Here is a 19094-nt window from a genome sequence, read left to right as displayed (position 1 = left end):
GACTACAAAAATATCGAATAGAATAGCATTAATATTGAATCAAAAATATAAAATGGACAAAATATCGAATGGACAGAATATAGACAACAAAAATATAGAATGAGAGAATATAGACAACAAAAATATAGAATGACAGAATATAGACAACAAAAATATAGAATGCACAGAATATAGACAACAAAAATATCGAATTTAAGGTAAGTCAATATATGTGTGAAAAGTGTATATTTATTTTATAATTTATTTTAATTAATTAATTTCATAGTATTTAATTTTTGCGTAGTATAATTCTGTAGCGGGCTGTGGGTATATAGGGGAATAGGGTGGGAAGTAATGTAATTATAATTAATTAAATATGCTAATTTATTTATTTGTATTTATTTTGAATTAATTGTTAATAATTGGTAATTAGTTAAAATATAATTGTTATTTATTTAAATTAATTGATTAATTGATAATTATGTTAATTGTAATGTATTTTCTGTAGCAGGTTGTGGGTTTATAGGGGAATAGGGTGGGAAGTAATTTAAATATAATTATTTTTTTAATGTATTTATTGGTATTTATTTTTAATTAATTGATTTTTAAATTTTTAATTGGTCATTAATTAAAATATAATTGTTCATTAATAATTGATCAATTGATAATTATGTACATTTTATTAATGTATTTTCTGTAGCGGGTTGTGGGTTTATAGGGGAATAGCGTGGGAAGTAATTTAATTATAATTATTTAAATTGTTTTAATTTTTGGGTATTTATTTGGAATTCATTGATATATAAATTATTAATTGGTAATTAATTAAAATATAATTGGTAATTCATTTTAATTAATAGTTTAATTGATAATTATGTTAATTTTATTAATTTATTTTCTGTAGCGAGTTGTGGGTTTATAGGGGAATAAGGTGGGAAGTAATTTAAGTGTAAATAATTAAATATTGTTATTTATTGATTGGTTTTGTTGTTGTAATTTTTAATTTTTTTTTAATTGTTAATTAATTAATTAATTGGTAAATAATTTGTATTAAAATGTAATTAATTGTAATATATTTTTTGTATTTTTAATTGATTAATTATTATATCATATAAAATTGTTAATTACTTTTAATTAATTTGTATTTGGTATTAATTTTTAATTTATTTTTATTCATATATGAAGTATTTACTTTTCCTACTGTTGCACTCTGTGGAGTGTGAATAGTAAATTTTACCCCTACGCTATCTAATGCTTTACCTACTGTTGCACTTTCTGGAGTGGGAATAGTAATTTTAACTCTCCCGCTATCAAACGCTTTCCCTACTGTTGCACTCTCTGGAGTGGAAATAGTAATTTTAACCACTAGCGCTATCCAACGTTTTCTCTACTGTTGCACTCACTGGAGTGGGAATAGTAATTTTTACTCCTACGCTATCCAACACTTTCCCTACTGTTGCACTCTTTGCAGTGGGAATAGTAATTTTTACCCCTACGCTATCCACCGCTTTCCCTACTGTTGCACTCACTGGAGTGGGAATAGCAATTTTTACCCCTACGCTATCCAACACTTTCACTACTATTGCACTCTCTGGAGTGGGAATAATAATTTTAACTCTCCTGCTATCCAACGCTTTCCATAATGTTGCACTCTCTGGAGTCGGAATAGTAATTTTTACCCTCCCGCTATCCAACGCTTTCTCTACTGTTGCACTCACTGGAGTGGGAATAGTAATTTTTACTCCTTCGCTTTCCAACGCTTTCCCTACTGTTGCACTCTTTGGAGTGGGAATAGTAATTTTAACTCTCCCGCTATCCAACGCTTTCCCTACTGTTGCACTCTTTGGAGTGGGAATAGTAATTTTTACCCTGCCGCTATCCAACGCTCTCTCTACTGTTGCACTCACTGGAGTGGGAATAGTAATGTTTACCCCTATGCTATCCAACGCTTTCTCTACTGTTGCACTCTCTGGAGTGGGATTAGTAATTTTTACCCCTATGCTATCCAACACTTTCACTACTGTTGCACTCTCTGGACTGGGAATAGTAATTTTAACTCTCCCGCTATCCAACGCTTTCCCTACTGTTGCACTCACTGGAGCCATGATGTAGAAAATGATGTGTGAATCCTTTGAAAATTGTTGTTTCTTAGTAACATTTATTCTTCATGTTCTTTACGATGTGTCATCCAAATCGTGGGTCCCACCATACTGTAAAATAATACGAGTACCGTTATTTTTAGATGAGACTTATTCTAGATTTGTGTGTCAATATGAAGTCATGATGCTGTAGAATAATACGTGTACCATTATTTTTAGATGAGACTTATTCCAGATTTCTGTGTCAATATGAAGTAATTCCACCACCCCAAGCCCCTTTAAAATAACCCCCTTTCCTCTACACCTGTAATATGTTTTTAACAAAATACCTCCCCCCCCCCCCCTTGGCGGCTGAGTCTTTTTTCACTTCAGACGCTCGCCTGACGTGTCACGCATAGTGCTCACGTGCACGCTTAAAGCGTAGCCTTTTCCTTAAATCCAAGCAGCAGCACGCCGAGTCCAGGTTGTTCCGTACGCTACCGGCGAGTTTCCGGCCCGGTGAGTAATAAGTGTCCTGCGATTGTTCCCGTCACTTTGTCAGCATAATTTATCTACATCCCGGCTCCTTGCGACCGAGAACTACCGTGCCTAATCTTATTTTTCATTTTGACTAGTTATTTGTAGATGGGTCTAACGGACCATGTTAGCAATAAGGTTTTGGATATTCTAAACCGCATAACCTTCACTGATTGCTCACCTTTGTTTATTCACTTACGGTAACTGCTAATCACAGTATCATGAATGTATACCCATTTTATTTAACTTATTACAGCAATTTTTCACGGATTCTAAGGCCCCCACGATTCTAAACGTATGCCGACGCTGGGCCTCTTTTATCGAACATCCTCTCGCCGGACAATAGTGGACGGATTTTGCTAGATTGACTCTACTCCCCTTTTTTAACACATATTACTCACGGCGGCCCAAGCCTTTTCCAGCTTTTTTCAGGTTTTTGGAATATACTGCATCCATTAAAACCTGAAGTTTTCCGAGCAGCGGACCCTTATGTTTAAGTAATACTTGCGACAGCCTCACGATCTTGGCAATTCCAGATGCCTTTACACCCTCACAGTAGAAGATAAGGAAATCACTTTCCACTCCAGTTCAAATGCCTACACTATTGCGATGCATGCCCACCGCTTATGCCGGTCTAACTTGCGCCGGTCACCAATTTTATTTCATCAGTGTTGTTTCTTACTGTTCGCCCCTCATTATTTAACTACTAACAGAATGCCGTTCTGGACCTATGTACTAGCTGGTCTCTCGTCTCCTCCTTAGATTTATTCCACGTGCTACCCTTGATTGATTCATGCTTGACAACATTCTTATAGAAGTTTGGGACTATCCTGCCCACCAGAGAAGAAATCCTTTGATAGATTGGACCTTTGTATGCTATATACGTACTCTCAGTAAGTGCGTAGTGGCCTTTCAAATTCAGATTGCGAATTTTCTCCATGCCTATTAGTTTGGCTAACCGTCACCTTTACTACACAGGTGACACCTCACTCCTACCCTACAGTGTTTCATGGAGAGCCAAGGAGCCCCCCTGCTCCACAATTGATTTGTGAGAGACACCCCCTGCCCCAGCACCCAGCACTCATGATAATATTAAGTAACAATACCCATCGTATTGGGACTCTGCTTTTATTTTTTCCTGTTTGCAGTTAGGTAATGACACACCATCCCTCTCTCTTTTGGTGCACCAAGCCCTTACCACTTCTCAGTTGCCCTGAGGAAGACCCCGCAAGTAAGGTTCAAACTGCCTACGGGAAAAGGGGTCGAAATGTCGACATTAGAACTCTCGCCAATACCCAATCAACAGTAATGAATAGACTGTGACTTCATGTGTTATATGGCGACTATGTATATATTATGTGTACTTTGACCATCCGGTATATGAACAATATATACCAGAATTGCTTGTGATATTTTGTCACCACCACAAACTTTCTTTATCACCATCTACCATCTTGCACTCCCTCCCCCCTTCCATGGGCACTATTCATGTGAATTTTGTTACCTTGTTAGGTTTCCCTACGATGTATTCTCTGCATAAGATGCATATCTCCAATGTGATTAAATAACATTGGTTGAATAATATTGTGTACTCTCTCATTCAACACCTTGAATGTTAGTTTTTGATTTGTTAATTTCTCCCTTCTATGTGAAAGCCACCAATATACTGGGACCACTCTATTATATACTGTCTAGTACCCAGGTCCCAGTGACTCTGGGTTTACCTTTTTCTTGTAACTACAGCATTAATACTGCCACTCGTTTTATCAACTAGTATACTGAGAGAAGGTCAATTTGGTTGATCGAATCAGTTACTCTGGGAAGAGTCAAGTTTGATTTTTTTTTCTGAATCTGATGTAGTCACTAGGGAGGCCGAAATCCAGGCTTAGTAGATTCCACTGGGCTCCTACCAGATAGGTAGAAGAGTGGCCTATGGCTCTAACGTTTTTGACACAATTGGTTTTGGCTCAGGATCTATTTACCGATCTCAAATTTCTATTAGGTTTGCAAATCCTGACCTAGCATCGAAGGATCACAAAGCAAGATTCATGAAGGGCTTTGTGAGCATGGCAGAGAATCGTAAATGTTTGCTCTCTTTCATATGAGCAACCAGTGTAGGGCTTGAAGTAGACAGAATTGTACCTCCTTTTATTGCAGATGAGTTTCAAAGATGTGTTTTGTATCACCTACAGGTGAGTAAAAAGATGGTCAGCCATCCAAATATATAGGGCGTTTCCATAGTCTAATCTACTGACAATTAGGGCTTGAACCATAGTTCTGCGCTAGTCGGCTGGAATCTAATGGAATAGTTTTCCGAGGAGTGTGAGTAAGCCAAAACATTTGCCGCAAGTGGCATTTACTTGTTCCTTCCTAGATAAAGACCCACCGATAAGGAATCCTACTTTTTGTGTGTGCTTTTTTCACTCAGGCAAAGGTCTAAGGGATGCAGGCCAACATGATTCATCCCAAGCCTGAGGGTCTACAACCGAATAATAAAATATCAGTTTTTTGGCATTTAGTTTTAAGCAGTGAGCCATCATCTAGCTGTCGACCTCAGAGAGACTGCCAGAAAGGTTTTTTCTGGTCTCCTTATGCTTCTTCCTTATTGAGATGACCAGTTGGGTATCATCTGCATATGAGCATATCCTGAATCCCCACTTTCTGACCATCTAGGCAAGAGATGCGACATACACATTGAAAGCCTTGTGGTACACTGAATTTATAGCTATGTAGGGATGATTTAACAGTGTTCAACTGAACAGACTGAGCCTTTTTGCTCAGGAAAGATCCAAACCATTGTAATGCTGTATGATGGATACCTATCTCATTATGTTTTTTTATCGTTTGGCTGTGCAAGGCAGTATCAAATGCCACAGAAAGACCAAGTGAATCAGGACAACAGACTTGCCCAGATCTATGTATTCTAATGTTGTCCAGAACAGCAAGATGTGTGGATTCTGTGTTGTTCTTGGCTCTGAAACCAATCTGGCAAGAGTCCATACTATTGTTGTCCTCTAAGAATGCAGGCAGCTGACTGCTAACAAGTCTTTCTAGGAGGTTGGGCATGTACAGAAGCAAGGAAATAGAGTGGTAGCTATATAGACTGGATGCATTTTTTCCAACTTTTTGGGCCAAGGTGAGGATTAGTGCTTGCTTCCAGGTGTCTGGCTACACAACATTCATCAAAGAAGAGTTACAATATTTGACTTAGGATGGGGGCTAGCTAAAGAAAATAAAATGGGGACAGGTTTCAAGAGAGGAGATTCTGCACCTGTTCCCTTGATATGTTACTGAGACTCCCCAAATGGGCTCTTGCTTCCGGGTGTGACCCTGATTGGGAACTCTGTTAGGGAAGATTGAGTATCAAAAGTAGAAATATATTTTATCGATCTTATCTGTGAAGTACTTAGCTATTGCTTCACAGTTGGGGACTGAAGGGATGATAAGCTTGGAACGCTCTTTTAACATTTTAAAATGTTCTCTAGATGAACTGCTGTGGTCTTCTAACTTTCTGAAGGAGTAATGTTTCTTACCTCTCTGAAGCAATCTATGATACTCATTCAATTAGTGTTTGTAGACTTGATCAGATGGACATTTTGAGAGTCTCTAAGTTTGCTCAGAAGATTTGCCTTTCCTCTTTTCAAGTCTCATCTCAGGAGAATACCATGTCTCAGATGGAGTGCGCATAACGGATACATTCCTTTTCCCAAGGTGCAGAGTTGTCTATAAATTTGGATATAAAATAAATTTCACCAAGTAGCTTTTGTGAGGAGCATCTTTATCTAATTCTGGGGGACTAAAGTGATTTGAAAAGGATTCGATAATAATGTTGCGCAGAAGCCTTTTCAGAGTATTGGGGATTTTAGAAGTAGGTTTTTGAATTGAGGGTTATGAAAACGAGAAGCTAATGATGGAGTGATCCGACCAGACTAAAGAAGAAATATAAATATTTTTCAATATTAGAGAACAGCGAGTCCAGTTTATGGCAGGATATAAATGTGGGGCCAGTACTTATTTGATTAAGTTGTAGGATTTGCATGTCGCTTTCTAGCTGTTTACAAAGATGATTTTCCAGATTTTAAAAATGTAAATTAAAATGTCTTATCACTATTTAGTGGTCATGCTTTAAAGTAAGTGGGGAGAGACATAAAAGCAGGTTGGCAGTCCATCAAGAATGCATTTAAACTTTCAGAAGAGGAGGACCTCCATTGCAAATTATGATAAAACAAGGTAGCCTTGTTTACTAGTCATTCATAAAAATACCCACACTGGGCAATTTTGTGGAGTCCCTAGCGTTCCTCTACTATTCTTTTGTTTTTAGATGCCATTGAATTGTGTCCCAACTATTTAGAAAGTATAAACTCTGGAAAGCAGGACTATCCACACAGAAGAGCAGGTATTTTCTTCCAGCTTCAATGCAGGTTCTGTTATCTGGATATCTGACAGTAGCAGGTTGAGTGGACTGAGTGCCAGAGGGTGTAAATTGTAGAGGGAGTTCATTCTGAGATGCTCCTGCTGTTTTTTTCAAGGGGATTCAGATGCCCCACCTCCTACTAGTCAACTAAGTAGAATCTTTCTAGAACCTGATCTGAAAAAAGATGGTGTTGCAGAATCCAGGCGAACAGCTTAGGAAAAGCTTTGTGTCGATGTAATGTGCAGACAGAGCTGTAGGGTAGTGACTGCAACTCATTAAGTTTTGTAATGCTGCAAAGATGGTCATTCCCTACTCCACAGCCTCCAAGGCTCCACATTGAGCCTGCCTTAATACATATAGCAACATGTTTCATCAAGGGTCGGAAAAATGAACTCCACTGAGTGATGGTATTAGCATATCTTGCTAGTCAAGACCATCTTCAAAGCCAGTTGCATCCTCTTCAAAGCTGCTACAGCCGGCACCCTGCCTATCTTTCTGACAGGCCCATCAACTCTGGCAAATCTCAACACACCCACAGCCAAGTCACCATTTGACTGAAGACAAAGAATTGCAAAACTGAACATCATGAGACAGTTAATGTCCACTTTCGCTTTTAGAATTCAGGACCCTCTTAAATCCCACATTAACTGTATCTTTGCATTGAATCCTGTACATCGCTCTGCTGCCAATCAGCTAGGTTTGTGGTATATAAATACCATATGCTAACATTTATGGAGACCATTATGATAAAAACAGCTCTGGCAGCATTTAACCCCCTCCAGCCACCCCCCCCCCCTCCCCGATGAACCGCGAAGTGCTGGAGACATGCAGGGGAGAAGACGCCTCACAATGTGTTTGCTGGGTATGAGAGCAGTCATCTGAAGGGTATGATTGCATCTCTGGAGGATGATATCTTCATCCAGCTGAAGATGAACAGTACTTGATGGATTTATTTGGTGACTTCTTACATTCTGCTGAGCTTTTTGAAGGTAGATTTGTTGTAACTAGAGGGATGAGGGCTTTTTGATTCCCACATACTTTTTGTGTGGTGCTTCTACAAAGGAGGAAACTATCATTGCAGAGACAGGGTTAGGCAAACAGAAGGTTCACAAGTGTCCTTGTGATGATAATTACCTAATTTCAGCTGTTTCTTCAGTGGTCAAATGGTCAGACCATAAATGGTTTAGGAATAGTCAATAAAATTGTTTCAAACTCTCTTTAAAACAGGGCTCAAAATCTTCTTACATGAAAAACAAAATTAGTTGTTATTTTTAACCATTTTAGGATACCACTAACATCAGAACTTTCTTAATTCAACAGGTATACATTTTTATTCACAATGTTTTAGGATTAAGCTCACACCACATGAATACATTGACTATGTCTGACCTTCTTAGAGAATCTAATTTACCGAAATTGTTTTTTTTGTTTACTTTGACTTGTTAAGGGTCCAGGGATCTGTGGTACCTCATGTCCTAGGACTATCATAATAGTGGGATGTTTCCCTATAATTGTTTACAACCATAGGGGATTTAAAAGTAAATGAAACAAATTTAATATGAATTAAATTATGCTGATAATGTAACTTGAAGTACTTTCTTAAAAATCTGAAAATCTATTTGTATATGAGTAGACAGAGACAGACTTCTTTAATGCAACCTCTTAGTTTGATCATTGTTTTTCATTGGTTTGAAGAAGCCTTCCAATATTAATAAAATGCACAAACATTGCTGACAGGCAATTGATTGTAAGTTTCAGACAGTATTCTTTTTTATGACTAACTTCACTTGCGTATTTGGATCATTTTGGCAAATATTTTATGTTAATGAAACGCCATAGCTTATGTTGAAAATAAAAACTACTTTGTAAATGGTTGTCTTTAAATATATCAACTCACATTTTTTTTCAGGCAGGAGATGATCTCCGCCAGGATATGCTTGTTCTTCAGATCATTAGAGTCATGGACAGGATCTGGATGCAGGAGGGACTGGACATGCGCATGATCATCTATAAATGCCAATCGACTGGAAAAGGACAAGGTTGGCATGGCTTATTGATGTGATGCACAAACATTGCACAAACTGTTGCAGAAGTTGCCTATTATCATATTTAACACATGCCACATTGAATTAATTTAAATATCTCTTCAAATAAATTGACTTTCAAATCTAGTAAAGGAGAGCATTATGTAATATGTATCACCACAATAATTCAGTGAATGATTGTGATGGCTGAAAATCTATGTTGTCTCTTCCTCAAAATGTCTCTGGCTGTGGATGCAGGTTTCACCTGGTCTTTGATATTGATTCAAAGGAATAATTTCTTGCTGGTGATGGCTGATGATATAGGACAGGACAATATAATATATCAGGTAGAGTTGTGTATGAATCCAGGCCAGAATTCAGGTGAGTACTAAAATATGAAAATATTTGCTAGGAACCAACAACCTATCTCCTAACAATTAGAATTGAAATGCACAACAGTGGTCAGAATTCACACCCATTTGGTATTCCATGGTCCAGTGAACATTGGGAAATAAGAAAAAACCCACCTGCATTTGTACAGGTCTGTGATTATGCCATTAAAGTATTGTGTCTTTAAGTCTGTACTTCCTGGTGTATATGTAAGATGCTGAAGTCATTGTACAACATGAAAGAGAGACGTAAGAAAAAGGAACAGAAATGTGTGTGATATGCACCCTTTATTTTGGCTGTGCTCTTTAATATCCTGGAGACTGTATTCCAATATCTTCCACCCAATCAGGGGCTGTATTTTGAAAGTGCTTTTGAGGGGCAGTGTGACATTCACCACAAGTCAAGAGATCTGGGTTAAATCCATTGTTCTTTTGCTCACTATGCCACAACAGTTTGGACCCAGCCATATGCAAATCAAACTTGACCCTGTTTCTCATGGGAACAGTCCAGCCCGTACTGCCAAGTCGGGATCTCCCTGGACCAGAAATGAACATCCTGGGACCAGTTTCAGGGTAACACTCCTCATCAGCCAGGCTAGCTTCAATCCAGTGGCACAGCGAGCAAGGGACCCACATCTGGCCATACCCATCAGGAAACAGCCATTAAAACGAGGCTGTTTCCCCGCAATGACATTACATCGCAAGCTTAACAACGCATGCGATGTAACAACACGTCGCCATTACTACGTGTGTTTTTATATCTCATGCACTGGTACAGCACATGCAATGTACTGCCGATCCATCTCGTTGTGAGGAAACAGAGGCTTTTCCGTTTCCTCACAACAACATGCACCCCCCTTGTCGTGAAGCAGAAAGCAGGAACTGGGAGCAGAGACGGCGATGCTGGAGAGGAACCACAAAGAAAGTGAGGTAAGGATGATTGTGCTTGGGATGGGAGTAGTGCGGGTAGTGGTTTAAGGAAGTGTTGTAGTGTCGTAGTGTTTTAGGCTGTAGGGTAGTATATAGGTGGGAGTAGTGTGGGTAGGCGTTTAGGGTAGTGTTGTAGTATTTTAAGGTTTAGGGTAGTGTGGGAGTCATGCTAGGGGTAGTGTTTTAGGGTTATGGGTAGTGTAGGGGTGGGAGTAGTGTGGGTATTAATTTAGGGTAGTGGTGTAGTGTCGTAGTGGTTTAGGGTAGTGTAGGGGTGGGAGTAGTGTGGGTAGTGGTTTAGGGTAGTGTTGTAGTGTAGTGTTTTAGGGTTTAGGGTAGTGTTGTAATATTTGTATAGTGTAGTATTTTAGGGTTTAGGGTAGTGTAGTGGTGTTTGTGTAGTGTAGTGTTTTAGGGCTTAGGGTAGTGTTGTACTGTAGTGTTTTAGGGTAGTGTTGTATTGTTTGTGTAGTGTGTTAGGTTTTAGGGTAGTGTTTAGTGTTTGTGTAGTGTTTTAGGGTGAAGGGTAGTGTTGTAGTGTTTGTGTGATGTAGTGTTTTAGGGTTTAGGGTAGTGTTGTAGTGTTTGTGTGATGTAGTGTTTTAGGGTTTAGGGTTGTGTTGTAGTGTTTGTGTAGTGCAGTGTTTTAGGGTTTAGGACAGTGTTGTAGTGTTTGTGTAGTGTTTTAGGGTAGTGTTGTACTGTTTGTGTAGTGTTTTAGGGTTTAGGGTAGTGTTGTGATTTTTGTGTAGTGTAGTGTTTTAGGGTAGTGTTCTAGTGTTCTTTTTGGGTAGTGTAGTGTTTTGGAGTTTAGGGTAGTGTTGTAGTGTTTGTGTAGTGTTTTAAGGTTTAGGGTAGTGTTTTTGTGTAGTGTTTTAGGTTTTAGGGTAGTTTTGTACTGTCTGTGTAGTGTTTTAGGGTTTAGGGTATTGTTGTAGTGCTTGTGTAGTGTAATGTTTTAGGGATTAGGGTAGTGTTGGAGTGTTGTAGTGTTTGTGTATTGTTTTAGGTTTTTAGGGTAGTGTTGTAGTGTTTGGGTAATGTAGTTTTTTAGGGTTTAGGGTAGTGTTGTAGTGTTTTAGGGTAGTGTGGTGGGTCATGCAAGGTAGTGTACTGTTATTGTAGGGTTGTGCTGGGGTACGGTAAAGTCACTTACCGTGCAAACTTCAACCACGAGTATAGCTTTACCACATATGCCTTTGTGTTGTATTGGTATGCGTGGTTAAAGCATAGTCGTGGTAAAATTTTGCGATGTAATGGCATGTCATTGTCATTGACATCGCGTAGTAATACCCACGTTGTAATGGCACGCGTGGTATTGGCATGTGATGTAATGACATACATTCTATCCATCTCACTCAGGGTGAAAAGTAATGCAGCATAAAATGATGGACAGAATGCTAGATGAATCAAACATTCACCCCAGTCAAGAGATCTGTGTTAAATCCATCGCTCTTTTGCTCACTATGCCACCCTAGTTTGGATATAGCCATATGCAAACCAGTCTTGATCCAGTGCTTCATGTAACAGTCCAGCCCGAAATGATCTCTTGACTGGGGCAGAATGTTTGATTTATTCAGCCTTCCGTCCATCATTTGTTGCTGCAGCACTTGGAGGTGCAATGGGCATGTGTCTTTATTGTTTGCACCACATAGGGGACCTTATTATGATAGAAAGGGCTTATGATGATTGTACTGCCACTTCTTTAATATAGTTGCATGGGAACTAAATGCCTGCCAGTCTCTAAAGGGGCATTCCATTACTGGAGGATTGACTCGATGCAAATGAGGAAACACTTTGCCTTTACTCCAGTACCTTAGCCCACACGAGCGGTTGAGGGCACCCTTACTGTTTCCCACATTCAGGTGTTGCACTGTTAGTGCACCCACCAAGGGAGTCCTTTAACAGGGGAGATTAGGGTCCCATAGCCTCTCATTACATCTGCCTGCAGGAGGAATTTGTCTGCCTTTGAAGTGCAATCCAGCTGCTGCATTCAAAGTGAAAGTCTGCCTTTCACTAGTGCACTGCCCCAGGGCAGGTTCAAGTTGATGGCATGGTAAGGGCAGTGCATTAACTGTGATAGGGTGCACTAGCCTGGTCTGTGCCCGGTGCATCCAGTTAACGGTGTGTTGCGGCACATACTAGTGCAGTGTGCCTTAACAGTAATATTGTCTCTTGTGTTGTCATAATAGGATCAAATACAAACATAGTTTAAAAAATGAAAAACGTGGAAGTGGTGGAGCGTCCTCCTGCATACATCTAATCCCTGATGTTGTCAACGGCAGACCCCATTTTAGCTGTTTCTACCTACTACCTAATATAACCTTAATTATTACACGGTTCTCTCTTATCTAGGCTACTGAACTCGGAGTTGTCCCTGCTAAAAAATTAATGAAGCTATTTGTTTGAGGGCAGTGATCCCCCTTCTTATAAGCCAGTAGCTAATTATGTACTGTATTGAAAATCTTATTTTCAGAAGTATGGTTCATGAGTTATAGTTTAATTCTCTTATATTCGCATATTTAATTCCACAGAAAATAATTAGCCTTTCATCTAGGTAATGTTGAATTAGGCCCGCACATCTGATTCCTGTTGCACCGACAAACAGTGAGGAATTGGAAGCTTACTTACATAGTTATAGCAGCAGCATTTATTCACATCTATTCAAATATATTTTGGGGAGAGAGTACCTTCTTTCATACGATATGGGAATACTCTAAACTCAAACGCTTCTGGAGGGTGGTTATTTCTGGGCCTAGGTAGGGTTTGTGATAAAAAACTCAGCCACGCTACGCGGAGTTCCATGAGTGGCAGAGTGCGTTAGGATCATGCAGTTCGCTGTGATTTTGACCGATGGGTGTTTGTCAAGCGCTGCCAAATTATTGCAAATGGCACCACGTACAGCACAAGAGGGTGCACCTTCCTTTATGCCGCTCGAGTAGATTTTCTATTCAAGCTGCAGCTTTCTCAAAGCGAACGTAAGGTTTCTCAATATGAGTATTTGCGACCCCACTCGCATTGAGAAATCCAACCACCCCGTTGAGAAATCTCACCAGGAGGTTGATTTTGCGCACTTGTGCTTGCCAACTAGACCTTGGCGAGTGTGAGTAAGGAAAAATCTCTGTTTTCCTTGCTTGTGCTTGCAGGCTTGACGTCGGCAAGCACGTTTGAGGAAACAAACTCTGCTTTGGGAACTCTGCGTGCTCCGCAGAGTGCAGAAAACTCCATGAAAGGAGTGGAGTTCACCGCCCAGGGTTAGTTATTTCCAGTATAGGAGCAGGTGTTATTAGTGCACTATGTGGATCTATGCAGATTAGCTTGTAAGTAGTTAAATTCAAGGTTTGGGAGGTTAGATTCTGGGCAGCATTGGAGGCTAGTAGAGATGGATTGGTTCTGGATCATCTTGCAGGGTTTCCAGTTCATCATATTAATAATAATAATGGCATGTTTTTATATAGTGCTTCATATTAGGCATCTGCTCTTAATAAGTGCTGTAAATAGTACATATTATTTTGACCCCTTTGATTGGTAATCTATATACCCACCTGAGACGGAAGGACAGAGGAGTCAGCCTTGGCAGAATTTGAGTTTGTGACCCACTAATACCTCAGTGGTGAGAGTTCATAGCACTGAAATATGCTGACAGCCAGTATGTGGGGTGAATGAATACTGGATGCCACATGGCATAATGAATATTGGTTAGGAGCACTAGAACATGGTATTAGTTGAAGTACGGCAACAGGAAGTTAGCAGGATACAGTAGAAATGTGTCATTGCTGTCCTTGGCGGGCTGTTGTCTCCTTTTAGAGTAATGAATATGATGCAAAAGAAAGTAATATCCTGTTATTACAGATGTCTTCAAAATTCATCGAAAGGAAGTGCAAAACAAAGCCGCCTTTAGCGCTGGTGCCTCCCTTTTCTCGGATCTCTTTTTTGTCACCCCCAAAGACCACCTTCTCCACTGATTCTTTCACTAGAACCCTCTAAACGTGTCCTTTGTCTCTCCATTGCACTTCCTTCACATGCATTTCAATTGTTTTATAGCACTACTCATACCATTGTAGGGTGTTGAGCACTTTACATCACACACAGAATATAGGGAGAGAAAGAATCATACATGTGTAAATCAGTCTACTGAAAATGTTAGATAAGACAATAAGGGTGGCAAGGTGAATGAATTACATTTCACCCATACTAGTGGACAGTATATTTGAAGAGTGTTAGGTCTCGAGAAGCACAGACTCATGATTTAAAATGTATCTCGGTAGTTGGGGTTGACTTTACTAATGAGAATGCATTTCTACTCAAATGTACCCTTTTTAGCAACATTAGGATACTACAAGATGGTGGAAAAAACATAACATTCTAAACCATACCATACAATTTGCATGTAGCTCTTTGATGATTGCTCATAGGACACTGGGCTACATTAGAATTGTAAAGAATGAACTGAAAGTTTTAAAAGGATGTCTGTGACAAGATCAGTAACCACTGTGCCATCCACACAAAATACCTTTCTGTAATCTGCATGGAACACTTTCTTTGTAGCAGTCATATAAATCCTCTGTGCTACCTTATGATGAGTCAAAACCACCACTAGCTGATCTTTCTCTAACAGGAACATTAATCACCAGAGTTATCAAGCCATACAGTATTATATATATATTTTTTTTGTTTAGAGAGCAATACAGATAACATTTGTGCAATTGGATGTTCACTCTGAAATGAATTGGTGGGAAGAATAGCTATATCTTTGCAGTCTCAAATATTGGATTCTAGGGCCAGATATATTAACATTTAACTGTTACAAATGCTCCAATCGGCTTTTGCTAATGTTGATATGCTTTTTTAGATGTACGAACCCCTGTATACAAGTTGGAAAACTTTTCAGACACCTATAGTGGAATTCCAAATGTAAAATAATTAGGTGTGGGAAGGGTGTGTTGTACGTGTCCCTTTCAAATAATGACTTGGATTTTATATGATTCAATGTTTTGCGACTTAAATCCAGTCTCAAAATGTTGAAATTTTAGCTACACCTCATAGGGGATGGTAAAGCACTTGCAAATGGAAAGTGGTCTCCTTGGGTTGGCTTTCCCTTGGAAAAATGTAAAAAAAAGTTGCTCAAGTGGTCCAACTTTTCAACTTAAAAAAGAAATAAAACTTTTCTTATAAGGAAAATAAGCTTGCATTAAATACAAAGTTAGTTTTACTTAAAAGCAATCACAGGCAAGTGGTCTGATTTTTCAAGCAGGCCTCCATACCTGCATTGGGCTCAAATCGTAATAAGTTGCCATTTGCATGGTACCACATTAACATTCATGCGGTAGGTCAGATTTGAATTTTAACTAAGAGCTGACCTATTAGTCGTTTGTTTCTTAAAATCCATCACGGCTCAAAAATACTGAGCGCAATTTGCGCTCAGTATATTGCAACCAGTAAATAGTACATCTGTGAAGTGAAATGAGTCCCTGTTGTTCATCATATCTAGCTCACTGATTTGTATAAGCAATCACAGCTGTTCTAACATTCCCACTCATTTGACATTGCTCATTGCCATGTGGCGTCTAAGCACTTTAACAAGCGGACGCATCCATTTTAGCACAAACGGAAATATTGACGTTCGTGAGGCAACGTTACCAGTACGCCAACGAGGAACTACGCTAGTGGAACGAAGTGGGAAACCCCACAAAAAACTTTTAGGCCAATAATCGAGAACTTGGAAAGGCTATGCTTGTATATTGAAACTGCACACACCTCTGAAATACACATTCATGTTTAAGAAATTCTATTCAGGAGCACTGAACAGGCCGATGTAGTGATTGACCTCAGAGCAGAAGTGCAAACATCGGTGCCAGCGGGCAGCACGACACTCACGAGTAGGCTGCGATTAAAATTAATGTTACGTTATTTTCTGTTATGTCGTTTAGAGGTCTTGCCCAATTACTGACATTGGATTCATAATTCACCCTAGTTTGAAACATGGTAATTTAAAAGCTTTGCGAATACTTTGGCTGCAAAGTTGTCATCTGCGTATTTGATTTTGAAATTATGATGGACGAATATTTTTGGCATTTTATTATAAAGGTTTTCTTTAATGCATACGCTTTCCTACATTATTTTGCCCTTCAGTGGTCCAGCTGTTTCATGTGACCTTCTTTTTCCTAATTAGGCCTCGTTCTGATGGTTCCAGATGCCACCACCCTGGCAAAAATCCACAGGAATTCAGGAATTATAGGGCCATTAAAGGAAAGCACAATTCAAAAATGGTTTAATCAAAAACACCCTATGCAAGCCAGTTACCAAAAGGTATGTTAAATATAAATGTGCTCTAGTTTGCGGGTTATTTTTGTTGCAGTTTAGAAAAATGTTTTGCCCTATGTGTTTTATGCATGCACAAGTAGAGAATGGATAAAGTTGGTCCTAGGTATAAAAGAAAACAACAAAAAAACATTAAGACAATAAAACAGGGCTAATTTCTAGAGTGCATTTCATTTCAAGACTGATTTATGATCTATTAAAAAGTAATGAAATAATCAAAAATGCATTATTTTGAGCGTTCAAGCAGATAAGTTTCATCGAAGTCTTATGATCAAAGTAACCCGATAAAGAGATAGACGATGATACTACGTTTTAGTGTTTGTACTCTTGGCAATACATGGAATACTGCGGCAGCTGACAATAGTTATCAATTGAAAACATAAGCTATTGGCAGGAGAAATCTAGGTGGGTGACTTTGGCAACAGGGGAGAACGATGAGCATTACTTGTTGCAAGTGTTGCCAGCGTGCCATTGAAAGAAGGGGAGAAGGGAGAAGGAGGGCAAATTTCAAGTTATTCCACCACGGTCAACATCTTTAAGGTAGCGGCGTAACGCTGGCCCCTGTGATCCCCAGCCATTCAGGGCCCCCCTAAACCATCAGAGCGCCCTCTATCATCCCTCCCTGAGTCAGTCTTTAACTGCTCTGCCTGGCAACTCTAGGACTCAAATTCTAAAAGGGGCAGCTGGTCCCCAGTTTTAGGGTCTGATGTACAGGGACCCCAAAACACCAGATGTGTCACACTGCTGTTTGCTTTCCAAATTAAGTAAAAGAGTGAAATGCAATTAGAGCAAACAAAAATCTTAGTATTGCTAGAACAATTTTTGCACAGAAACGCTTTCCATAGAACAACGACATTGAAGGATGTCTACCAGAGTTACAGTATAGCACAGCATTTAGAGTGTATTTGTGTAAACCACGTCCAAGGGGAAATCTGTTGGGCATGACCATGCTGTACCCTGAAAATTTTACCTTGACTGCTTCAATTGGCTGAAGATTTCTGTGGGCTTTCCTGCTGCTAACCAGTAGTAACGTTAATATGCTAGCTCTGTCAATATGATGAAAGTGGAATATCTCTCACTGGCATATTGAACTTAGCTATAAGTCCCCTGTTATATGGCTCCAAAGTGTACCAGTAAGTGAAGTATCACAGCTAAGCTGCAGCATCCATTGTGCCACCCACTGCAGCGATAATACAAACATGACATGAGTAGTCTGTGTAAGTTTAAATCGCAAATTTAACCTGTCAAAATAACCACTTTTGACTGGACTAAAAACCTTCCTTTTAAATAGTAGTAAGTCACACTTAACTAGTCTTTACTGCCCATAATGCAGGGTGAGTGTTAGTTAAAAGGAGGATATGGAACAGTCTGATGTTAGACTTGTCCTTACAGTGAAAATACCCTGAAAGCTATTTGTGATTTTTTGGGCTTTTTGAAATGTTTATTAAAAGCCCAAGTCACTGCTGAAGGTGGATTTGTAATAAATATAATTGAAAATGGACTTTCAGAAGTGTATCTTGTCCCTGCCTGAAGCCTCTAGAGCCTAATTTGCATGTGCTTCAGCTGTCACTCTGGAGCTTAGTAGCACTTTTGATGAGGCGTGAACTTGCTCCAAGAACTGAGAGAAAGACCTTGCATGTCAGGGTGTTTTCTGTTCCTCTGGCAGGATGACTATCTGGGCTAGGCCCAGGAGCTTCATTACTGCAAAGAGGTCTATCATGTCACAGACCAATATAACACTTGGTCTGCCCCTTCTTATCTCCCTCTTATCAGCCAGGCACACATCCCAGATGGGCTGCCCCCGGAACATGATTTTGAGGGACCACAGAGGAAGGGTGGCTCATTTCCCTGGCTACACCTCTGGAGTGGGAACAGGATCTCTGAAACAGGGGAAGAGAGGTTCTGCCATCTTCGTTTTAGGTAGAGTGAGGCCATTGATGGTTTGTTTGCTGTAGGGCACACAGGAAATGCCGCACAAGTGGGTAGGGCCATCCATGGGAACTTATGCCACTTTGGTCAGAGAGTAGCCAGGAGTTTCCCCCAACTACAGACTGGAGCCAGGCATACATGTCTCACCTACAGAACACTTCTCAGAGGACTTTCTGGACCTGTGAAAGAGCAGAAAAGGGCTCAACCTGCTACCTGTCCTGAAAAGAGCCCTGTAGACTGGACCTCCTCCCCTCCTTGTACAGAGATCAAAGAATTTGACTTAAAGGCCATAAGGCTGACCTCCTTTTCAAGCTGGAGCAACATAACAGGCTACAAGTGACCTTCTCTGCTATGAGCCAACTGACCAGTTTCAACTGGACCTGCCCTGGACCCTGCTGCTAGCCTCTGTTGGGGTTTTGCTTGAGCTGTAAGAGCTGTCCCTAACGTTCAGGACCCTTGGCTGTACTCCTTCTAACTTTTCCTTACTTAAAAGCTA

General features: G+C 39.8%; 1 protein-coding gene across 1 annotated transcript in view; it reads left to right on the top strand.

Moving 5' to 3' along the window:
• Positions 1 to 19094, top strand: part of PIK3C2G (phosphatidylinositol-4-phosphate 3-kinase catalytic subunit type 2 gamma) — a 1914223-nt gene that overhangs the window by 1458587 nt on the left and 436542 nt on the right. Inside the window, exons 22-23 of the mRNA XM_086920790.1 lie at positions 8915 to 9044; positions 16521 to 16657. Coding sequence (XP_086776916.1) covers positions 8915 to 9044; positions 16521 to 16657 — 267 coding nt within the window. The remainder of the gene's footprint in view (positions 1 to 8914; positions 9045 to 16520; positions 16658 to 19094) is intronic.

Source organism: Lissotriton vulgaris, chromosome 1_1, assembly GCF_964263255.1.
Source record: "Lissotriton vulgaris chromosome 1_1, aLisVul1.2, whole genome shotgun sequence".
Taxonomy (NCBI): domain Eukaryota; kingdom Metazoa; phylum Chordata; class Amphibia; order Caudata; family Salamandridae; genus Lissotriton; species Lissotriton vulgaris.
This window is presented reverse-complemented; position numbering and strand designations above follow the sequence as displayed.